Consider the following 25,778-nt stretch of genomic DNA (forward strand, 5'->3'; position numbering starts at 1 on the left):
GACACTAGTTTCTTTTTAATACATACATATTTATAGGGAGTATCAGTTTACTAACTATGATATCAAATTAGAAAGTCTTGGTAAAAACTAGTCGTTAATTATTATTGAATTGAACGATCATATGGTAAGTATAAGCCAAAGATAAATCGTTATCGCTAAAGTGTTTCATACCAGTAATACCCGTATCCTTAAGATACGCAATAGGGCCTGTGGGTCCAGAAACAAGATTTTCTAGCATCTACCTGACCTCAGTGCGAGGACGGACAATTCACTAATTGCCTAAAATTAATATCACAAATGGTTTCTGGCCATTTCTCCAATAATTGAAAAGAACGAGGATTCCTACTTTTATGAGTGCCGATATGCGCGTGTGTGTAAGTAAGTACTTCTATGCTTTTACTAAAATACCAAGAAATTAATTGCCTTGTCATGTTGCACCCTTCACTCGCTTCGAATATTTAAATTTATAATAAGACACAATACGTTTCGCTGAAAACAGTGGTAGTAGCTAAACTACGTTGTCAGATAAAGTATTAAATCGTTCCTGGGGGTTACCATGACGTACTAAAGACGTTCAGTTTAGGTTGAGAGAAAGGGACACAGCTATAGCAGTTACATAGCTCCGTCCCTCTCTCAACCTAAACTGAACGGCTTTAGCACGTCATGGTAACCCCCCTGTATTTGTGAGATGATTTTTCCAATATTTTTCGATCAAAATCTTAAAATAAGGGCCACTAAGTTTTAATAATTATCACAGGAAAGCCATATATGAGACGGCATAACAAAATACTGTGTGTGAGACTGACCGAATGCTATTAACAGTTTGCATATTACATGTTACGGCTAAGATACAAAACAAGGCGTCTCACACATTCTTAATTCTTTTCTAGGGCGTAGACGTCCCAGCGAGTACTTAAAATACTGCACCAGATCAGGAGAAGGGGCATCACGAATTTACACGTGCAAAATTTGCGACAAGAGTTACAAGAGGAAGATTATTCGGCAGCATATTTTGCACGTGCATCTGAAACAAAAAAGAACACACCGTGCGTCTGTGTCATATGCAGAGTGCCCTTGACCCCATATACGAAGTTCAGGCACATGGAAGAAGTTCATGGACAGAAGCCGTTAGCATGTGGGGCGTGCGGAAAAAAGTTCCCTTTCGAGAGCCGACTTAAGAAGCATCAAAGGCTTTACCACTTGGGTGAAAAGGATTTCAGATGCGAACATTGCGGCATGGCGTTCGGCACTCGACAGGGGCTTCAGCTCCATTCTGCTAAGCATTCTGATGACAGGCCCTTCTCATGCGAGTACTGTTCGAAAGCTTTTAAAATACAGAAGGTTCTCCGTAAACACTTGAAGTCACACATGAATGAAGCTAGATATATTTGTCGAACGTGCGGGAATGCGTTTGTTACCAATGATAACCTGAAGAACCATGTGAAGCAAGCTCATCCGAATGCTGCTAGTGTTGAAATTGCACCAGTCAGCGTACCCATCGAATTTGAAAAAGATGCTGATAACAATTAATGGAAAGAAAGAAAAGGTGTAGCTTAAATATCACCATGGTTTTATCGTCCTCACCATATGTATGCCGTTTGATAAATCTTAATAAGAATGTTTCATTATGGAATTAAATTAGTTCGAATATTTATTTAGAAAAATATAATACTTTAGTGATGTAATAAATGGTATTACTTTATCGTTTTCTCCAGTATTTAATTTACACACATATCCTTTAAAATCCCACTTCTGATGTCGGAAACTGCGGACGGCTTATACTATAAGATGAACACCAGCCTCTTCAAATTTTAATCATGGGTGGCAAGGATTTCTAATGAAAAACCGTGTTGCGTTGCGACATGTAATATACATCACACGACAAACTATGTTTCTTATTAAACCAAACCAGTAGGTTTAGACCCAAAACTGCCAGCACGTCATTTCCTCTCGTCCGTTCTCTCCTTAAGATTGATTATTACTTCGACTGGTTATATCTGTATAATATAATAGAATAGAATAAATCTTTAACCAATATGTTACACAATAGATAAGATACATAAAAGTGAGGTTTGCATCTATGGGCTGAGTGAATGTTTGCTAGAATCCTGATAAATTACTTTTGCATGACAAACAGGTTCGTATTGACAATGCAATATATCAACGCCTTGTTCCACAAATTCTTAATTCTTTTCTAGGGCGTATCGGGGAATACAGAAAATACTGCACCAGAACGGGAGAAGGCGCATCGCGAGTTTACAAGTGCAACATTTGCGACAAGAAGTTCAGGAAAGAGTCAATTCGGCAGCATGTCTTATACGTCCATCTGAAGGTTAAAAAGGCATGCGTTTGTATCATATGCAAAGTGCCCGTGGCCCAATATTCGAAGTATAAGCACATGGAACAGGTCCACGGGTGGAAGTCCCATACATGCGGGGCTTGCGGGAAGAAATTCCCCTACGAGAACCGACTGAAAAGGCATCAAAGGGTTGATCACATGGGCGAAAAGGATTTTAAATGCGAACATTGCGAATTGACATTTGCCACTCGGCAAAGGCTCGTTAGGCATTCTGCTAAACATTCCAATGTTAGGCCATTCACATGCGACTGCTGTTCGAAAAGTTTTAAAACTAAAAAAACTCTTCGTAACCATGAAAAGATACATTCAAAGGAAGCCAAATATAATTGCAGAATGTGCGGAAATAATTTTCTAACTAATGGTAGATTGCAGTACCACATCAAGCAAGCACATCCAAATGCTGATTATGTTGAGATTGCACCCGTCAGCGTACCCATCGAATTTGAAAAACCAGCAAATAAGAAATAATCGCAAGAAAGAAAATGGTTTTGTCGTCCAGGCCCTCATGATATATTTGCCGTCTAATAAATCTAAATAGGTTGCCGCCAAATCCTTCAGAAATAACCAACTTAAATGTGAAACGTCAAAATTAAGTAGGTCTTTGACTTGTACAATGTCGTCAGTGTTTAGAAACTAGTTTTAGATACTTATTATTTTTAAGGACTTGTGTTTTTGTTGCTTAACGGCATCAACGTCCAATGTCCATTACTTCTTATTTATTTATAATAAAAAGTAATAAAAATGTTCTTCAGTGTACAATGGTTTCTTCATTTATGAGGCATGAAATAGATGCTCAAACAAAACCTGTATCCCAAATTATTATTTTTAAATAAATAATGTCTGTAAATATTTGGCCTCTTAGAGGTTCTTTTAACCATGAAAATAGATGGATTTCGCTAGATGCGGGTTCTACCGAGAGTGATCCATCAAATCATAGCTAATATTTTTGTGACAGCTATCGGACATTTTTTTTTTGCATCAAATCACCTTGGGAAACTTGAATTGTTTCCTTCCGTAAACGCGAAGAAATGGAAGAAAATTTTAATTTACATTAAACATTTTTTTTAAAGACTCTATGATCAAAGTATTCGAACATTAATATTAATACCTACTATGAAGTTTACAAGTACAAAGTAGTTCCCAACGTTATAAAACTTTTCGTGGGTAAGAAAAAGTATTGTATTTAAGAGAAGACAGAAAGATGCCAATATTCTTGATATTTTTTACACAAATTACATATATTTTATGTCACGTGATTCCAAGACGAGACGCCTCACATTCTTAATTCTTTTCTAGGGCCTACCAGCGTGTATTATAAATACTGCACCAAAATCGGAGATGGCGATTTTTACACATGCAACGTTTGCGACAAGAGTTACCAGAAAAGCACGATTCGTCAGCACATCAAAGAGGTGCACCTGAATATGAAGACACACCCTTGTGTCATATGCAGGAAGCCGCTGGTTCCTTGGCTCAGGCCGAAGCATATGGAGGAGGTCCACGGATGGAAGCCACGTTTCACATGCCAAACCTGCGACAAGAATTTCTACTTTAATTACCAACTTACAAAACACCAAAGACTCTTCCATTTAGCCGAAAAGAATTTCAAGTGCGAACATTGTGGAGTCGCGTACGGTACTCGACAAGCTCTAAAGGTCCATTCGTCTAAGCATTCAGATGATAGGCCGTGGTCATGCGAGTACTGTCAGAAGACGTATAAGACGAGAAAGAATCTCCAAACCCACTTGAAGACTCATGCGGGTGAAGCCAGACACATTTGCGAGATATGTGACCACGCGTTTATAACGAATGGCGGTCTGAAACTGCATATGAAAGATAAACATCCAGACGATTAATAGAATATATACTAAAACAATTTTAAATTGGCTTAGTTACAAGACCTATTTGGAGCAATAATACAACAGGATTACTGACAATAATTAAGTTAAATCCATTAACAAAATGTATCACTTTCTCCAAATACTTACACAATATTGATTGCAGTTTATAATTTTCTTATCTTGATTATAATATAAATATTTTAGTTATGTTACTGTGATAAGTCTCAAAGTTCATCAGTAGGTATAAACTAAGCTTCTCACACTTAACGTCATATCTAAATTGCTTCTGTTTGATCGGGCTATCGGTTGTACTTATCTTTCCCAAATCAAAGAAACTATATTTTTCTTACTCAAATGACTTGACTGTAATAAATTGTTTTGAATTAATCAAATGGATCCCGGTACTATTCAATGCAATCAGCAAAACAACATCCTCACAAAATATTACTTCTTTTCTAGGGAAGATCGGTAGAACTGAATTCTTAGAGTTCTGCACCATAACGGAAGACGAAGACGGAGATCAGACCTTCACGTGCAAGGCTTGCCGCAGCCCGTACAAGAGATGGGGCTCCTTCTTACAACACTACAAACACATCCATCTCAAGCTAAGAAAGAAAACTTTTCCTTGTGTTATATGTAAAGAAGAACTCATCCCTTGGCACAGAGCGAAGCATATGGAAGAAAAACATGGCTGGGAAGCTCCTACCTGCAGAGCTTGCGGTAAAAAATTTGCTTACCCACACGAACTGGTAACGCATCAGAAGACTTACCATATGGGCGAAAAGAATTTCAAATGCGACCAGTGTGACATGTCATTCTCCAGATCAATGAGTTTGAAAAAACATTATCTTAGACATTCCGATGTGAGAGATTTCAAATGCGATTTCTGTCCTAAAGCTTTCAAGTGCACGAAGTATTTGCAGGTTCACACGAAGATACATTTGAACGACAAGAGATATGTGTGTAAAATTTGTGAAGAGGCGTTCGTTCAGTCGGGCAACTTGAAGCATCATATGTCGAAAAAACACCCCAATGTTTCTATTTAGGCGCTATGATATGATATATTGACAGACTATCTCATTGGTCTAAAATTATTATATTAATTAGGTCCTTATAGTAAAGTCCTTCTTTGCTGTCATTCGTCTATCCAAGTCCTCGTGTTTTCCCATTTTTTTTAGTTTTTTTGTTCATACTTATAGTGATTTAGGTTAAGATACTGATTTGTCGTTGAAAGGTTTCCAAATTATAGAATTAGAATTTTCCATCGCTAAAATAATCGTTTGTTTGTCTTCTTGAAATTTTCGATAAAGGTATTTTTGGAGACTTTCTACTATGTACACACCTGTAAAAAATACACACCTTTAACCCTTAAATGTATGACCTTGACAAAGATTTATTCAAATTTGAATTTTGACATGCTGTCAATAGAGTCAAAAATGCATGATGCATATATACATCACTATGCATTTAAGGGCTAATATTATATGTGACGTTCTTAATACAAGGTACCACATTGTCGTTTACCTCAAAGACGCTTTGAATGTTATTCGTGTACAGATACAATTTCATCCTTATGGTAAACGAAGCTTTTGCTTGAGAACGTCACATATTTAATTGTTATGAATCCTAATTTTTAATCTAGTTATAATTGTTTTAAAAGTTAAAAGGGAGGAAAAATTTTGTTTGCAAATTCGAACGAAGTCCCTTTTGCATTATCATTAATGTCTTAGTTTAGTATAACTTCTATTCCATTTGTTGGATTGGATTATTTAATGTTAATTGTCAATGTAATTAATAAATACACGAGTGAAATTATTCTTGTTTTATTTATAGTAGTAACTACAAGCCTAAAAATAAAAATATACCTAATAATTAAAAAATATCATTCGATGGATGTCAAATTCCCATTCCCATATTAACTATGGGAAAATTTTTGTTGGCAATTTGAAATTTTGCAAAAAAATCTTTGGTAAATTAAAAGGATCGTAGAGAGATAGACTAGATGGGTCGCGTCTGTGACCGACTGGTGATCCAAGGAAATAGTAACTAAAGTGTGTTTGAATTGTAAATGTTAATAATAGTAAAGTGAAGAATCTGCTCCTTCACTTCAAGTACCTACTTCAAATTACACTGATAAACAATAATGCGGAGCTTTAACCCCTCGTATGCTTAGACACGGATCCGTGCGTGGGTATTTTAATCTATTGTTTTAATGTCATGGTCACTATTTCAATGATCAAAATTGACAGGGCGCATACGAAGGGCTAATCGATATAAGTACAAAAAAAACGAGTATTGACTCTTATAAGTATTTACTTGTGTCAATATCTATTACATGTAGAACAATTCGTAATTACCAAGAATTTAATTTGAAACTGCCTCAGGTTTTGTTTATGCTTTTGACATATTTTATGGTGTCACATAGATAACTACTGAAGTTCTTGAACATATGTCAGAGGTGCTTACTTATAGTCGTTTTACTCGACGTCTCATTAAACCGGCAAGATCATTCCGTAATATCCAAATGCATGATATAGCTATATAATAGAATGCTATTATATTTTTTAAGTGCTTCCTAGTCTGTGCAACTGAATCAAGACAAAGAAGAAGAATACTAACACATCTTCAAATTCTTTTCTAGGGGAATTACCGAAGGAAAAGAAGGACGAAACAGACCAATTAATATGTACCGTCACGCGAGAGGAGGACGGATCCAGGACCTTCACGTGTCTGACGTGCGGCCACCAGTTCAAGCAGCGGCAGTACTTCAGGCTGCACTACAAGCACGTTCATCTGAAGCAGCGCCCGAAAACCAGACCGTGCACCATCTGCGGCGCACAACTCACCCCGCACAAACACGCGAGACATTTAGAACAAGTGCACGGAAAACCAGCCCCCTCTTGCGGGGCTTGCGGCAAAAAATTCTCCTTCCCCTTCGAGGTCATACGCCATCACAAAACCTTCCACATGGGGGAGAAACACTTTCAATGCGATAAATGCTCCATGACGTTCTCTCACAAGAAGAATTTGAATCTCCACATCATGAAGCATCAGGATATAAAGAAGTTTAAGTGCAAGTTGTGCGGGAAGGCTTTCAAGTGGAGGAACAATTTGACTGAGCATGAGAAGACACATGTGAAGGTTAAGAAGCATATTTGTACTGTTTGCGACGCAGCTTTTGTGAAGCATAGGAGTTTGCAACATCACGTCAAGCTGAGACATCCAGAGGCGATATAAGGAAACATAAGGAGAATAAAATATTTTTTAAGAATCTCAGACAACGCATTTTTAGAAGTAAGTTTTACGCTCAACGTTGTGCATGATTTAAATAAGACTGGATTTATATTTTTTTGTGAATAATCTATCTAATTACGATTATTAAAGAGTACCGACAATTAAGTACATTTTAATCAGAAACCGTTATTTGAGTTATGACAAAAAACATTTATTATTATTAGCGATAAAATTGAATTAAGCCACATTTGAAACATAACGATTAGCCAAAAGTTGCCGCATATCTGTTGAAATCAGTTTAATGAATATGAGTGCTGATGTGCTGTCGAAAAGCTTCCAAAAATGCGGAATATTTCCGGACACTTCAAATTTACATAGGTAGGACGATTTTATTGAAGGAAAACGCATGTTTGAATGTAACATTTTCGAGAATTACATGACAATTTGGTTTAATAAAATAATTGGCCGGAGCTCAAAAAAAGTAAATTGTTACATAGCTTTTTAAATAGGTGGACAAGGAGCACAAAGTATTGTCTCATAATATTAGCATTTAAAAATATTAATGTAATGATAACGACTCTATTATATATATGATAAAATTTGGTCTTGTGGTTTTACCCTAGTCAGTCAAAATCACCATTATATTTGTTTATTTATGATGTAGCATTTTTTATTATTATTATAAATGGGCATAAATCGTAACTCATTGTATTAGACTGAGTTCATAATGTAAACTTCGAAATAAAGTTAAAATTGATGCAAAAATGGCATTAGCCATTATGACACAATTAGGTATAATAACCTTATGCAATAAGTATTACATAAATTTCTATTAAACAATATTATAATATTAGGCAAAAAGTGTTAGTATAAGTACTGAATTCATTGTAATATGTATGAAAGTTCAACAACTTATGGATTATAATGAATAAATAGTTGATTGTAAATGGTGTCTTCTTTCCACCGACTCTTTGACCTTTTAACCGCCTTAGTCTGCTATATAAAATAACTAGCTTTTGCCCGCGGCTTCGCTCGTGTTAGAAAGAGACAAAAGGTAGCCTATGTCACTCTCCATCCCTTCTCCACTTAAAAAATCTCGACAATTCATAGCTCCGTTTTGCCGTGAAAGGCGGACAAAGAAACAGACACTCACACTTTCCCATTTATAATATTAGTATGGATATCCAGGCAGGCAAGCACGGTCGTGTGATAAGCGATATAACGCCAGGCCGTCCTTTTCGCACTATTTGTAAGTTTATCGAACTAGTGTGCTACGCCCGCAGGTCACTGTAGTCTGATAAATAAGACGAAACGTCGTGTAACTCCGTACGAGGCACGAGTACCCTGAATGAAAAATACAGCGTTCATTGATCATGATCAATTATGATATTGATTGAATTGATATTTGACGACCGGTCTGGCGCAGTCGGTAGTGACCCTGCCTGCTACGCCGCGGTCCCGGGTTCGAATCCCGGTCAGGGCATTTATTTGTGTGACGAGCACAGATATTTGTTCCTGAGTCATGGATGTTTTCTATGTATATAAGTATTTGTATATTATATATATCGTTGTCTGAGTACCCACAACACAAGCCTTCTTGAGCTTACCGTGGGGCTCAGTCAATCTGTGTAAGAATGTCCTATAATATTTATTTATTTATTTATGATATTGTTTCTCAGAACAAAATGCTGCAGCGCTGTTTTGATGGCGATGATGCCATTATCGGACATGATCTAACTATCCTCATTGATAGATATCAAAAACTAACTAGTGACTCATTGCAATAGTTTTTTTTTTAATTGATTTAATTTACATTCATGGTGCATTTGAAGGTATATTATGAGAATATATTATTAATATTTTTTTCAAATTCAAATGTTACAAATACTAGGTACATTATAATACTCGTGTAAGTTAAGATTTTTTTGTAAACCTTACCTTGCCCTCAAACTGCCCCCTATAGTCCGATGTATGGTTATGATTTTCGCATAAAATCGAATTCTCGGACAACTTGTTTTGTTATAAGTACCTAGGTAATATTTTTAGCCACCACCCAGCTCAGTGTGCGTAGCCGAATGCACAAACGCTCACAATAATATCTCTTTCGTGGCTATCTATCTCTATCGCTCTTGCCTATTGGCGCGACAGAGCCAGACTACCTTTCTGCGGCAATCGGCTACGGGGCCAGGTCTTCATTCTGAAATTACCAAGATTATTTTATCTTCACTAAAGAGCAAAAAAAAATAATGCCACGCTATATCGGGTTTATAAAATGATACTGTTATGTTTGGACGATAGCCATTTTTCAAAGTGTGAGTTTTTATTTTCGCTTTTTTATTTACACAAATCACATAGTAATGATGACAGTTATACAGAAAAAGTCAGTAGATTTGATAAACTAGTACAGTAGTTATAGACAGAACTAGCATGAGCATGAGAAAGTAGTTACAGAGCGCATAAAAATAAAAGTAACACACTTTCTCTTCTTTTTAGGTAAAGCTCACATAGACGAGTTCGTCACAGAGGTCCCACACTTGTCTACAACGAAACAGTTCGTGTGCAAAGCGTGCAAAGTCTCGTACAGACGACTGTCAGATCTGCGCAACCATATATCGCGAACTCATTTGAAACAGAAATTCATCAATTGCTCACTCTGTACTGAAACCTTCATGTATCACGCTCAAAGAAAAAATCACATGTACTCTGCACACTCAGTGGCAAAGCCAGAGAAATTCATCTGTGGAGACTGTGGTAGGGAATTTAGAAGAAAAAATACTTTAGCGGAACATATGATGGATGTACATATAGAAAGAAACTGCGCTCATTGCGAGCTCAAGTTTGTCAGGAAAAAAATACTGTTTCATTTAAACGAAGCTCACGGCGTTCCTATGCCGACCTGTGGCATATGCGGACTAAGATCCGTAAAAGAGAGCGCTCTAATCAGACATCAACGGAACGTGCACTTAAATGAAAAGAACATTGTGTGCAAAATTTGCAAACGCCGATTTTTCACTACATCTAACTTACATGATCACATGATTACGCATAATCAGGAGCGGGTGTTCAAGTGTGACGTGTGTGCTAAAACGTTTGCGCGGAAGGAGTGCTATCGGACGCATTGCAGGATACACACTGGTGAGAAACCGTATAGCTGCGAAGTGTGTGGCGCGGCTTTCGTGCAGCGAGCCGGACTTAGGTTCCATGCGAAGAGTCACCACCAAGACAAGTGAATAAGTGAATTTTAATTTAAAATATTAAATCAATGATGAACCCAAAGTTTGTAAATATGTATACTAACTCAGTAGGTGAAGTGTCACTGTCAGTCATAATAGGCTAGTTTCCTATACTTAACATAAAATTAGAAGAAAAATATGGACAGTAGTTATGTTTTAACATAATTTATATTTAATAAGTCAAAGAGAAAGATATAAAGTAAATGAATTGACCGTGACGTCACTCCTCAGGATTTCATAGTTTTTTTTTATACCACGTCGGTGGCAAACAGGTATACGGTTCGCCTGATGGAAAGCAGTCACCGTAACCTGTAGTAATTCCATCCATATTAGAAAATCGTTTTGACAGTTCATAAAAAGAAGCTGATTTGACTAGTAGGAATTAGGAAACTAGCCTATTGTCTTTAAGTTACTCTTCTGTATTTTTAGATGAAGTGCATATTTGACTGTTTATTTGATCTCAACGTGTATGGATTGTATGAAATTTTGAAAACATTTATAATTTAACTGAATAAAAATAATTATATTCTTTAATATATGAATAGTAGAGTAGAAATTACATATGTATTCTAAATGTTGTTTTATTTTTATGTTTGTTGAGCTACCAATTGTTATGTCGGTAAAAGATATTTAAATATTGTATCCACTACTATATCGCTACGATATTAGTGTGTAGGAAATTTTAACATTGAAACACGTATTTGACGTATTCTTTTATTATGGCCTTTTCACAATAATATAAAACTTTTGGCAACATCTTAACGAATTAGGTAAAATAAGTAGGTACCCAACTGGAAACTATTTCACATATGATACGAGTGTGTTAATCCATGACAATAGTCATCGGAACTGCCGTGATTTTCAAAATTTATTATTGTGTGGATTATTTACTACTTATCCCATCAAAAACATAAATGTAAAATGAGAGCCATGTTCAATAATGTAACTGGTATACTGTAACCGTTCTTGTGAATTGAATGAAATATATGCCTTAGATGTTGACTTCAACGAAAAAAGAAGTGAAATATAAATGGGTGCCAAGTTCAATGGTCCGTCCTGAAATTTATTTATAACAACATAAAATATCATTTCTAGTTATTACTTTGGATAATATATTGTAGTCTGAGGTCTGACTTGGCGAGTTCTCATATGCAAATTATTATGTTCGATGGCTATTTTCTACCAGCAAGCCAAATTTTGGAATAATAAAAAAAAAGCAAATAAGAAGTAACAAGTTTAGAACTTGCGAGAGCCATAATATAATTTGTATATGAAAACTAGCCATGTTTCGTGTAATATTACCATAGAGAATCTCCTATAGAGTAGCAATCTTGTATATTTTGTTCGCGATACGAGTCACCAGTGTTTGGGGTGCGAGGAGCGGGCGGGGAATGTGTTAAGCGCGTTGTGATTGGCCGTTTCAAGGACGGCGGGCAGTCGCGCCAGATGAAAAGGGACAGAAGTATGACTGTCCCTCTACTGACGCGTAAGTGGCCAATGTAAGTTGACCTATGCCGGCTCTGAATAAATTATAAATATGACTTATTTGTGGAATGTAATGCCGTCTGTTTTTAAATTTGAGCTTCTTGTTACCTTTCCATACCATTTCACACTACAGGTGGACATCTTTAAGGCATCAAAATACCCTTTTCCAATTTTTTTGTGCGAAAAACACGCGCTGCTTTCGGGTCTGTTACTTGGTCGATACTGATCGGGCACGGCGAGCGCCCGCGCTTATATCAGTGCAAATACTAGGAAGGCTGGCGACCGCGAGTCGTCTTGTAATGGATGTCTATAGGGGTTGGTCTGTGAATATTACACACGGTGCTGCTCGCTAGTTCTGTTACTTGAACTTGGCTTGACACGCTACCGCGTGTCTAGATTTACGAATGGTGGTTCTGAAATTAAACTAAACAATGTGTTTTGATATTGTGATATTCATATACTTTTAGATACTGAAATTAATTGAGCAGAATGTTATTAGATAAGTAATTAACAACTGTGATAATTATATCTTGAGGTATGTTTCTTCAAATTATACTTTATCTCAGTCATTCTTTACACAAATAAATTAGCTACCAAAATCTAGCCAATCAATCACGCATTACCCTCTGTCCATTGATTTTCAGGTTCATTAATAGAAGAAGAACTCCGTCTCCTTCCTCACGTGTCCATCATCGACGACGCTAGCGTCAAGAAGAAATACCTGTGCACCTGTGACTACCGCACCCACAGCGCATACAACATGCGCAGACACGTCATCACCCGGCACACAGACGTCAAATGCCCCATCTGCCAAGAACAGTTCACAACTACACAGAAGAAAAACGACCATGTCCTCAACACTCACAATATACAAGTAGAAAGCAATAAAAGCACATGCGATATTTGCAAGAAACAATACACGACCAAACTAGGGTTACATAATCACATATTCGCAATGCATACGCTAAAGAAATGCCCAGACTGTCCACTACTGTTCACAGACAGAGATCTATCCTTGCACAGGAACGACGTTCACAAAACGCCAATACCAACATGCGGGATCTGTGGCTATAGAAATAAGAAGTCTAGTTTAGTTCTACTCCATCAACGACAAGTACATTTGCGAGAAAGGACCGTGGCTTGCCAGTTGTGCGATCAGACGTTCTTCGACATGAAGCTTTTGAGGAGGCATTTAATCAAGCATAAACCGGAAAAGATACATGAGTGTGCGTGGTGCCATAAGAAGTTTCCGAGAAAAATGACGCTGCAGATGCATGAGAAGATTCATAAAGGAGAGAAGAATAAGGTTTGCGAGTTGTGTGGACAGCGGTTTGTGCAGAAGGCCAGTCTGAACTATCATATGGTGAAACACCATCCGGATGCTTGTTAACCTCAGGCCCCGTAGCCGAATGACATTTCTGCGACGCGAAACGCCACAGAAATGTAGTCTGGCTCTGTCGCGCCAATACGCAAGAGCGATAGAGATAGATAGCTACGAAAGAAATATTACTTGAACGTTTGTGCTTTCGGCTACGCACACAGGATATATAATACTAACTTATACAGTGGGTTCACCTTTACTTGTCCTATCATGTAAACAAACGAAACGTCAAATATGGTCAAAGACTAGTGATTGGAAATGTCGATAAAACGTATTAACGATAATTTGTAAATAAATGAATGATATTTTTCAGTGGTTTTGTCACCATACGTAACATTTTTAAGTGATTATTAATGTGTACCAAAGTGAGATAATGTATTCCAGCAGTGTTTGTTTACATGATAGGACAAGTAAAGATGAATCCACTTTAGAGAGTGGAGACGCCGCCGGTGGATGTGTCGCAATTGTTATCTATTTTTTCTTTCTTTATATAGTGTATAGATATTCTCATGTGTATCAGTTTATGTACCGTCCTGGCTACGACATTTATCTAAGGGCGACAAGCGGAAGCCATAGGTGCAAATCAAAGGTCTCATCGCTGTGTCTCGCTCGCTCCAATCTAATGCCGCCGCTTGCCGCTTTCGCCTTAGACCAATGTCGTGGCCAAGCCGTAACTATTAATTATATAAGGTACAGTGGGGCAAATCTCGACTGGGGGGCCAATGTAACTGGTTATTTTTTTTCCATATTTTACAATGTTTGCATTATTAAATAGAGTGTCCACCGGTTATATATGGTAGGCGTGTTCTGTGGATACGTGTAGAACTCAACATCATAGTGTAATAATGGAAAAAATGGATCAGTTACAATTGCCCCCAGTCGAGATTTGCCCCGCTGTACCCTACCGTAAATTAAGGCACATATCATATTCGAGTAATAAAACATTATTTGAAACGACAAGTTGTTTCTATCGTTCCTTACATGGCGATGCTGCCGATGCAGCGCGCGCGAAAGTTTTTATGTGTATTGGCAACGTACGTGATGGAGTGGCGCTGATCGTCATCGTCATAAATTCCTAACCTGTCTTTTTGTGTCCAACATTAATGCTAGCGACGGCCGTTGGTACTAATTTGACACTATACAATTTAATATGGAAAAGCCGACAAAATGAGGGTACACTGAGAGAAATTAGCATTGTGAATTTAACAAGTTCGACTTGTTGCGGGTTTATCCGTTTGAAACAAAAGTGTTTTATTACACGGAATAAATCACGATATTGATGGTACAAGACGCATTTGTTCGAACAACAAGGTCAAACTTGTTAAAAGGTATTTGATTGAATCAGCCAAACATATTTTTTTTTTTTATACTACGTCGGTGGCAAACAAGTATACGGCCCGCCTGATGTAAAGCGGTCATCGTAACCTATGGACGCCTGCAACTCAAACAGTGTCACATGCGCGTTGCCACCCCATTAGAAACTTGTACATTCCCTTTTGCTGTGTTAAGTACACAGCAAAAAGGAGTGTACAAGTTCCAAGGAGGGTTCGGGTTGCCGACGACTCAAAGGACAATAAACGGAACAAGTTAGTTCCGTAAGTCCTCCCGTCATCAGCACACCGCACCCTCGTTGAGCTCTGGCAACCTTACTCACCGACAGGAACACAACACTATGAGTTAGGGTCTAGTGCTATTTGGCTGCGGTCTTCTGTAAGGCGGAGGTACTACCCCAGTTGGGCTCTGCTCTAGATTCGAACGAGACGATATCCGCTGTGCTGTGCCCTACCACACAAAGCGGAATATCATTCGCTATGCCCTACCTCCTACTAAAATATAAATAAAAATAAATAAATAAATTCATCAAATGCTCAAATATTATATGTGTCATGTTGCTTTTATATAATCGACTTGTTGGTTCAAATATATTGTTGTTTCAAATGAAAAGTAAGTTGTAGAATGTAGGTACTAGTTACACTTAACAAAATCTAACTTATTTGAACCAAAGAGCACGTAGGCGCTATTTTAACCAAAAAAACTTGTTGAACGAATATGAAAACTAGTTGTTTTATCTTATCTCTCAGTGTAGCATCAGTCGTGCCGTGCATACAACTAGTGGCTCTGTGAGATGTTGACCTACGCGATAGGCTTAACAACGCGAAAGTAAAGAAAAACTTAGTTCTTAAAATCATCATCCAATTCTTGAAGCATTAACCACTTAACAGATTTTTATATATGAAAAATATAGAGCATTAGCTTTTTTCCGCGGCTTCGCTCGCGTTAAGTTCGAATATTGCGAATTTCTCCATACAATCTTCCTACCCCCTCCCCCATTTTAGGAAAGTGTGAGGCTATAAAGAAGCAAAAAGTAGCCTAGTCACTCTCCATCCCTTCTACTACCTCCACCACAGAACTTTATTTATATAGAAGAAACAAGTTCATCTATTTGTATAGGGACCGAGCGTGTCAAATTTTGTACTGAAGTTGTTTCTTGCCTGTAATTTTAAATATGTCTCAGGCTCTTGATTGTTCATAATTTTTGTGTTGTTGCAATTGAATATCACGTAACGAGGCATTTTTTATGTTTTAATTAACTTCAACTTACAAAAATTGACGCCCGAAAGCTGCAAGCTGCGATTAAAGACGGACAACTCAGTGGATTTCACTGAGTTCATTTGACACGCTAAGTAGATACGTTCGCTTGATCTATGGTATATATGACATCTGTGACCTCCACTTAAAAAATCACGCCAATACGTCGCTCCGTTTTGCCTTGAAAGACGGAGAAACTTTCCGATTTATAATATTAGTATGGATTTGACCACAATCTCACCTTATGGTAAGTGCCGATGCTGCCTAGGATGGATCATGCTTGCCTAAAAGATGTCTAATCACTCTTGGTTTATAAATATTCACGTTTTATTGAAATATTTTTATCAGGAAGTGATTTCAACCCTTTAGCCGTTCGCATGATATAGCTGATGGAAGCATAGCGTTTAGTGCGAATCAGATTTAGAGGAAATTTGGTAAATTTGCATGTTCTTATAGTTCTATGTAGTTTTTTTTTAATAGGTAAATATATTTTATTATTAAATGTAGTAACAACTTACATACCTAACTCTTGCTTGATTCATATCTCACTGCTTATTTTTATTATATCGCTTACAGTAGCTTAATACGTACAGCTTAAAAACACAACAAAACAACAATCAATGTATCTACATTTAGTTCTAGATCAATGGTTTAAGCCTCCAGAGAACTGATAAAAGGTAGTAAAAGTAACTAATTAGTAAAAGCCTACTGCCATAGAAAAATATCAAAAAGCAGTCAACACAATACTCTTTTAATATAGGTACCTATTATAATCTCTCGCGTCGCATACATACTACATTATCATCCTCCTTGCGTTATACCGACATTTTGCCATGGCTCATGGGAGCCTGGGGTCCACTTTGACTTTTACGAAACCGATTGCCATCTGACATTCCAACCCGAAGGGTAACTAAGCCTTATTGAAATTAATCCGGTTTCCTTACGACGCTTTTCTTCACCGAGAAGCGACTGGCAAATATCAAAATGATATTTCACACATAAGATCCGACAAACTGATTGGTACGAGACGGGGTTCAACCCGCGACCGCTTACTTACTACAATAATTTTATTATCCATACCTTTTCTCCTCGCAGATCAAGAAAAGCACACCATGAAAGCTTGCTACAAGTGTAAGAAGATACGCAGAATAGAAGACCTAGGCGAAACGAAGAAGTGTCCGGATTGCGCTACAGTCCTCACCAACTGTGTGGTGAGGCTAGTCAGGGAGCAGCTCACAGCGGGGCCTGTCACCAACTTCTTCATCACCACAGACCCGGTCAACGACGGACAAGCTAAATCAGGTAAAAACTTTATACAGTGAGAAATAGCCAAGTTGACAAGGGATTAACACTTTCGAAACCGGGCTCTACGCGGCGCTACTACATTTTCGCTACATACGGGGAAACCCATGTAATCGGCTACGCTTCTACGAGCGGTGTGCCCGACAGTCGGGTTCTTGGTAGCGAAAGTGTTATATACTGTTGTCACCAACTGCGTAGCGAGGCTTGTCAGAGAGCAGCTCACAGCGGTTACTGTCACCAACTTTTTCATCACCACAGGAGACCCGGTCAACGACGGACAGGCTAAATCAGGTAAAAACTTTATACAGTGAGAAGTAGCCAAGTTGACAAGGGAATTAATATACTGTTGTCACCAACTGCGTAGCGAGGCTTGTCAGAGAGCAGCTCACAGCGGTTACTGTCACCAACTTTTTCATCACTACAGGAGAGCCGGCCAACGATGGACAGGCTAAAACAGGTAATAGTACATTACTACAGAGGCCGGGACAAAGGGGGTTGCCGGTCGAAGACATATAGACATAGATAGGTCTGAGGCGGGCAACCCCATTTCCCGCCGAGGTATGTATAGTGCTTTTCTCAAACATGGTATGAAATAAATAAAGTCTACTGAAAATAGTAACTTTGGATGGCTGTATCTCCTAAACGGTGCGTCGTAGCGCAAAAATAATCGAATTTTCGTTCCCCTTTGATACCCCGTATACGCTTATAAAAAAAACAAAAAATAAGAAAAAATTAAAAAAAAAACGAAAAAAATTTTTTTTGTATGAAAACGCACCCAAAATCAAATATTGTCTAGGGCCCGTACCAGTTGCAGTCGGCACGTCTATAAAGCCCCTTATAGTTTTTTTTTTAATTGGCTAAATACCTGGATGTTATGTCACAATTATCTGTGTTTGGAAATTTAAAAAGAGGACTTTGCCGGCCTTGGCCTGCAAGGTTTGTATGAAATTCCATTATCTATCAATCGTCCTAGCCGCACCTGCAACGTCATACTTCGCTGCCAATTATAAGGCACATAACATCAATATTTCATACCATGTTTGAGAAAAAATCTTTATAGACTGAGAACAAGCTAACAACGGATTACGATACTGATGCCAACAGCTGCGTAGTAAGGCTACCTAGTTAGAATGCAACTCTCAACGGGGCCTGTGTAACCAACTTCTTCATTATCACTGAAGAGCTATAGCAGGCAGCTAGACAGGCTGCAGCAGGTAAAAACTTTATAGAGTGAAAACAAGCTAAGTTGACAATGGATTACGGTTTCTAATACCTTTGTATTGCCTTGGTATTTGAAATGGAGTAGGCATACCGCACAAGGGTTTGCAAAGTAAAAAAAAACACATTCTTAAATTTCATGACAAAAACATTTCAAAGATTCGCCATATTATATTTTTGTCAGGTTACATCGAGGACGGCCCAGATACCGCTGGGGAGACAGCGTGATGGCGGATCTGTGTCAGCTACAAGCCGATAATTGGCAGGAAGCTGCGCAGGATCGGGATAAGTGGCGTGCTCTCGTTTTGGAGGCCAAGATCCTCTTTGGATCACAGTGCCATACTAGTTAGTTAGTTAGTTACATCGAGGACCATCCCATCAAGCATTTTCTGACACAGCAGCATAGCAGAAGTGCTCCTAATTAGATTAAAAAAGGCAAACATAAATAATAAATAAATAAATAAATATTATAGGACATTCTTACACAGATTGACTGAGCCCCACGGTAAGCTCAACATGGCTTGTGTTGCAGGTACTCAACAACGATATACATAATATACTACAAATACTTATATACATAGACAACATCCATGACTCAGGAACAAATATCTGTGCTCATCACACAAATAAATGCCCTTACCGGGATTCGAACCCGGGACCGCGGCGTAGCAGGCAGGGTCACTACGCGCTAGGCCAGACCGGTCGTCACACATAAGCCCTATTGTTAACCTTCAAGAACTATCGGGCCTTCGTATTTGAAATAGAGTATACAAAACCAGAGAGAGTCATGAAAGCCCTTTATTCCAGAACCTCAAGCAGCCGGGAGCTCCGCTTCTGACCCGGCCCCGACAAGCGTGCTGCGCAACTTTCTTCTGAGAGGAGCGGGTGAGTACGCACTCAAGGGTTAACCCCTCGTATGCGGCCTGTCAATTTTGATCATTCAAATAGTGATCTTGACATTTAAAATAATGGGTTAAAATTCCCACGCACGGATCCACGGATACGAGGGATTAAATAACAACAGTGTTGTAAATTTCGTCACGATGTTTCTATACATGGTGTAACAAGATTTTAATTACGCACTTATATCTTTATTTTCACGTCAAGGAAATTTCGCCAAAAAAGTTTTTCTGTATTTTTTTTTTTACTTTTTTTTTGGATGTATTTTCACATAAAAAGTAAATGTTTTTCGTAAAACTGGCATTTAAAATAAAAAATTACATTTTTTTTTAAACTATTGCAACGAGTCACTACTCGTAGTAAGTAAGTTTTTGATATCTATCAACGAGGATAGTTAGATTGTCCGATAATGGCATCATCGCCATCAAAACAGCGCTGCAGCATTGTGTTCTGACTAGTTCTGAGAAATAATAAGTAATTATTATTTTCTTAAATGCTTATAACTCTGAAAGTAGATGAAATCCAGAAAAGTTTGTATGACATTTTACTCTTCTAATATGATGAGGAATACGCTGTTAAAATTATTCGGTTTTCTCATGTCACACCGTGTATACTCGTACACACAGTCAGGGCCGGATGGAGTAGAGTGAGTAGAGCAGCCGCTCCTGTCGCCATATGGTAAGGAGGACACCTAAAGCACAGTATAATAAAGAGTACTCTCGTACAGTATGGTCCCTCCCGTTCCCCGCTGAAAGTGTACCTCACAGTTACCGCCTGTCAAAAACGCGACCAGTCGACCTGTGTCATATCTCGCTCATACAAGCACGGTACGCGTTCACCTACACGAGCTTAGACCGCGTAGGAACGCGCCTCTTTCATATATTTGATCGCCAGTGTCCGAGGACTAAAGGCAAAATGATAAAAAAAAAACAGATTTTTTTGGATGTAAAAATGTTAAACAATAGGCCAAAATTATGCGTATGCTCGGGCCGGTACTGCACACAGTCACAGCCGACAATTTGAATCCTAGGCCACTGTAAAACCTTTTGTTCTCTCAGTAAACGTCAATGTGACTTCTATGGCAATTAAAGCACAGTATCTGCTGGTTGGCCAATGACCATACCTCAGCAGTTCTCAAAAAGTTTGTACATAGGCACGTCAGCAAATTTTAATTGATCCTATTTTGTTACCAACATTAATTTAGTGATATAATAAAGTCGACTTTCGTAAGATATATACAGGATAATTGTTATAATAAAGAAAATATAGATACTAGAGAACCTTAATAACCAAAGAAAACTTACTAAAATCTCAATTCATGAAATAAATCTCGGTAAAAAAAAGGAAATCTAAAAATTATTTTATTGAATATTTTTGGATTTGTTCTTTTTTCAAGTAATTACACTAAAATCGCTGTCAATAGAAATTGTCAACAATGTAAACAAACCATTATATAAAATATCAATATTTTAGCACAATTTTATTATTTTAAAGGTTGAGGATCATAATGTGATATGAATTTATTAAATAACACGTGGATTTAGCCAGTATCTGATAAGTTAGAATGGAAATTAAATACATTTTAACTACAAGGTTTGTTTACATTGTTCACAAGTTCTATTGACGGCGACTTTACTATATATAGATTTAAATAGATAATATACACGAAAGAAACAACGACAAGGCCCACTGGTGGCCGAGCTGGGAATGTTAAATTTATCATTTGTTGATTCCCAAGGTTCTCAGTGTTCGACATCTTCAGAATGTTGATTTTCACCCAGCTTCTTACTGTGTTCTTACTACTTCTTACTAATAGGTATATTCATTTTATTTGCAGGTAATTCAAAAACGGAAAACGAAAGCGAAACAAGTGACAGTCTAAAAGTGAAAATAGAAGACTCAGATGACGATAGTTTAGCAAATTTAGTTAAGAAACGTGATAAATTCGAAGTGTACGGCTGTAAAGAATGCCAGAAGACGTTCGATAAAAAGTCCGCCCTCCAAAAGCATATAAGAAGCTTTCACAGAAAGCATACATTTAACTGTCCAGACTGTCCGGAGACTTTCCCTACGAAAAGGACGCTACAGACTCACGCGAAGAAGGTGCACGATAAGAACACCGGTGTCGAGAAAGGTAAGAGTCGTTTTTAATGCTACTCCTCGTTCTCATAAGTCCCTCCTCAGTCGCAAAACTCTTCTTTATTTTGTGGACATTCCAGAAAAGTGTCGGGCACGTAATTCTTTTTAAAAGCTTTTATTCAACTTGCCTTGTTAATGTTAGTTTGGGTGAAAACGTAGAAGCTAAATTTGACCCACTTCCCGGTTTCCGATTGAGCTGAAATTTTGCACACATATGTAAATCGCGTGACAATGCAATATTGTGGTATTATCTAGCTGATGTGATGATGGAGCAGAAAGGTGGTCATAGAAACTATATTATGAAACGTCGTATCCCCATCGAGAAAGGGGTTTTTAGAAACGTCTTGGAGAGCAGTAGATGATAATAAAGATTGATAGAGTTACATTGAAACGTTACATTGGCGATTTTTCATCGATCTTTCATAAAAAAAGTTAGTGTTCTTTGGATATCTGTTCGTAAATTCAATCGAGCGAAGGTCAAAAACTCAGGATTCTAATGGCCTTAAGATCAACTCTTGACATCCGTTGTGTTACTTGTGATCTTATAAAATCACAATTTACTCACAAAAACTCCGGTTTCTGCAGCAAAGGCATCGCACATTTGTATTTGTACCTATTATCACAGAATAAAATAAATATAAAAGTAAGTACCTACTTATGTAAGTACGTACAGAAAGGACACTTGCTATAAAACCGAAGTTTGACAGCTCAACTGTCGTCACAAAACTGACAGCGAGTTAATTTTTCTTAACAACTTACGCTAATTGGGGGATAAGTAGATCTATTTAAGGAATGTTTCTATAATTTTTTTAATTCAATTAAATTTGACAACGTCAATTGCATTCTAAGCAGGGACTTATGAGAACTTTGGGGTAAATATTTATTTAGGATGTGTAAATAATTGTGATGTTTTCAATCAAAAGTTGTCGGTCGTCGACCAGATTGATTTCAAATTGAAGAATTAATGTAAGGTCTGAGTGGACACTCAGTGCGGAGCGTTTAAGTAGCGTCGACTCAGGATAAATGTTTGAGCTTTTATTGTTTGACATGCACGCAGCACACTCAATATGAGCGTGCACTCAAGGCTTACACTTGGAAGTAGCGCGTTATTGACACCGACATCGACAGTACTACTGATGTGCCCACGGAAAGTTTCCTAAATTCTGAAATTTTCCCATAGGGAAACTTCGGAAACTCTCTTCGAAAACTATTGTATGGATCGAAACTTTCCATTTTTTAAATTTAAATTCTCTTTATTTTTCGTGAAAGTTTCAAGAAATTTAATATTTTTTTGGAAAGTTTCCGCAACTTGCACATCACTAGACAGTACACTTTTGATTGGAAAGGGCACAATTATTAGCAGAGAACGAGTTCCCTGCGTATCGAGGAGCAGAGACCTAAGACAGCTCATACAGGTACTGTGGAAGAATTTTCATTTACAGGTTGACTTTTCTCACACACTAGGCATGGTACCATGGTAGGGACATTGGCGGAAATATACAGGCTATTTCAATGAACGTAATACAACACTGATACCATTCCCGTCAAGTTATAACAATTCATACATCATTCAAAAACTATTCTTGGTCTCTAAGATTTATTCGGAATAAACTTAATACAACACTTGTCCGGCTAAAGGTTGTAATTTTTAATGCTTGCGGTCGCGACGATGTTGCATTGCATCAAGTAAATGCAAACTATTGTTTGCTTGAAGTAAACTATTCATTATTAATGTCAGAACATGATACGTGAATGGAAACTAACAGACGTTTCTTTTAAAACAACGCGGACAATATTACGCAAGGTATTATTAAAAAAATGCGTGCCACACTAGTATATTTAAAACTATGACGACATATATAGCGCAGAAGTGTACAATACGTGAACGAGCTAAAGATAAAACGGAGATCCAGCGTAGTAAAGGTAACTTATTTTTAATTTATTACTATTTGAACAAACTCGTAAGAAGTTAGAGAAAAAAAAATCGGTCTGGAAGGAAAGATGAGATTGACCAGAAGACCATTCGCCACTGTAAATCTTTGATAGGTACTTAGCCTTTAGAATATAATTTGGATATGGGTTTAGTCTTAACAGATAACCTAATAGTTTTTATTTATAATATATACTTACTTTTTCCTTTTCCATTTCTTATTTTTCGGCAAGCCGTTATGACTTTTAAACGCTCTCTTTATCTCTTAATCCTCTCATTCACTCACAGGTTAACTGGAAGAAATCTATCAAAGAGATAAGTTCTGTTCTTTACTGTAATTACTGTGTTTTTTGTTATTAATAGTACAATAATGAGTTTACTACTATGTACTACTAAAAGCGGTACGAATTTTCAAAAACTGCGGCTAAACCTTAATATATCTACAAGTATTTAAGATTTAGGTCATAAACACCAATAAAAAGAAATAGGACTCGATCGCGTTTTCGCATACGAACATTTTCTTTTATTCCCAGATGAGATGTCCATAAAATCTCGTTTATCTAGGTTTTTAAAGGACCATAATACCGTCTCCCATTTCCTTTCCTTTGGTTGCAGACACGAGATATAAGACATTTATCAGAGTGATTCAAGGAGAACCGCAAAAAGAGGACATATACACGTGCACGCTTTGCGACTTCAAATTCTACCGGCTCACAGAGATCACAGCTCACACGAAACATCACGCGCGCAAGCTGACATGCCCCGTCTGTTTCGAGTTCATCCCTGACCCAGCTGAGTACAAAGCACACAGAGCGAAGCCACATCCCGATGCCAAAAAATTCACGTGTAAAACCTGCAAAAACCTCTTCGACACCATAACAGAACTGCGGCAGCACAAAAAAGTAACTCATTATCGCTATAAATGTCCTCATTGTCCAGAAATGCTCACCAACAAGTCGTTACGAAAACACCTACGACAATTCCACAGCGACTTCTTACCTACTTGCGGAATTTGCGGATTCAAGTCTTCACAACAATCCATTATAAACCACCATCAAAAAATGGTGCATTTAAAGGAAAAAAATGTAATTTGCGACGTTTGCCAATTTCCGTTTTATAATACTACAGAGTTAAAGAAGCACATGGTGAGTCACAAAGCGGAGAAAATGTTTGAGTGCGGACATTGCAAGAAGAAATTTGCGCGGAAATCAACGTTAAATTTGCACGAGAAGATTCACACAGGGGAGAAGAATAAAATTTGCGTGGCGTGCGGCGCTGCCTTCGTGCAGAAGGCGAGCCTGAACTACCACATGGTGAAGCATCATCCGGACCGTGTTTAACTATGGAAAACTGAATAAATTCATTCACATTGTGCTCGATAAATTAATTTTACATTTTGCCTTTTTAGTTTATGCAATCCTAGTGTTAACTGAAAATGTGATAAATTGATAATATACCTACTTGGAAAGGGATTTGACTCGCGAAAGAGTTATGTACAGGCCTAAATTTTACTAGTACAAGTACATCATCTATATATTTATTAATAGATTTAAATACAATAATCAAGCTTCCACCTAGTTATTTTATTATAATTGTTAACTCACTCCATCGATAAATCCAGTGTAAAAAAAATACAGAATCGTTTACTTAGTTACAAAATAATTACCTATGAACGTGTAATTTTTCATGTTGGTCCTGGGTACTTTTGTTATGCTATTTTTTTTGTTGTCGTTCAAACATTATTTCTCCTGTTACTTCCTGCCAGTTGTTTACCCCGCCCACGCTCCGTCGGCATCCACTTTGTGGCTAACATTTTAGCCAACCTATCGGGATGTATGCGATAGACGTGGCCGACTTAGTCAGATAAATAGATAAATATTAAAAAAAATATACATTTTAAATCTTCTGCTGGTTCTTCGGCATCTGGAAAAACGATTAAAGCATTAAATTTGAGACGGGAGTAGACAAGCCTGTACAGAATTCGAGGACAAGTCCTAAGTAAACTATTTATGTACCTATTTTATCATTATCATCAATCGTGTGCACTATTTTCATTTCAACACAAACAAATTTTTATATAGCCAAAAGCAGCCCGGCATATTATAATCCGGCGGTATTCTATGACTATATAAACTAGGTATCGTATTCCTTGGTTTTTTTATTATCC

General features: G+C 37.6%; 1 protein-coding gene across 10 annotated transcripts in view; it reads left to right on the top strand.

Moving 5' to 3' along the window:
• Positions 1-25,778, top strand: part of LOC125240009 (PR domain zinc finger protein 5-like) — a 141,065-nt gene that overhangs the window by 84,027 nt on the left and 31,260 nt on the right. For 8 of the 10 annotated variants that reach the window (XM_048147807.1, XM_048147816.1, XM_048147813.1 and 5 more), the window contains exons 7-9: positions 17,218-17,424; positions 19,450-19,527; positions 21,380-21,676. In XM_048147807.1, coding sequence (XP_048003764.1) covers positions 17,218-17,424; positions 19,450-19,527; positions 21,380-21,676 — 582 coding nt within the window. Of the gene's footprint in view, positions 1-17,217; positions 17,425-19,449; positions 19,528-21,379; positions 21,677-24,226; positions 25,211-25,778 lie in introns of those variants that run through there. The other 2 variants (XM_048147815.1, XM_048147810.1) reach the window with 2 other exon arrangements.

Source organism: Leguminivora glycinivorella, chromosome 26, assembly GCF_023078275.1.
Source record: "Leguminivora glycinivorella isolate SPB_JAAS2020 chromosome 26, LegGlyc_1.1, whole genome shotgun sequence".
In the NCBI taxonomy this organism is placed as follows: domain Eukaryota; kingdom Metazoa; phylum Arthropoda; class Insecta; order Lepidoptera; family Tortricidae; genus Leguminivora; species Leguminivora glycinivorella.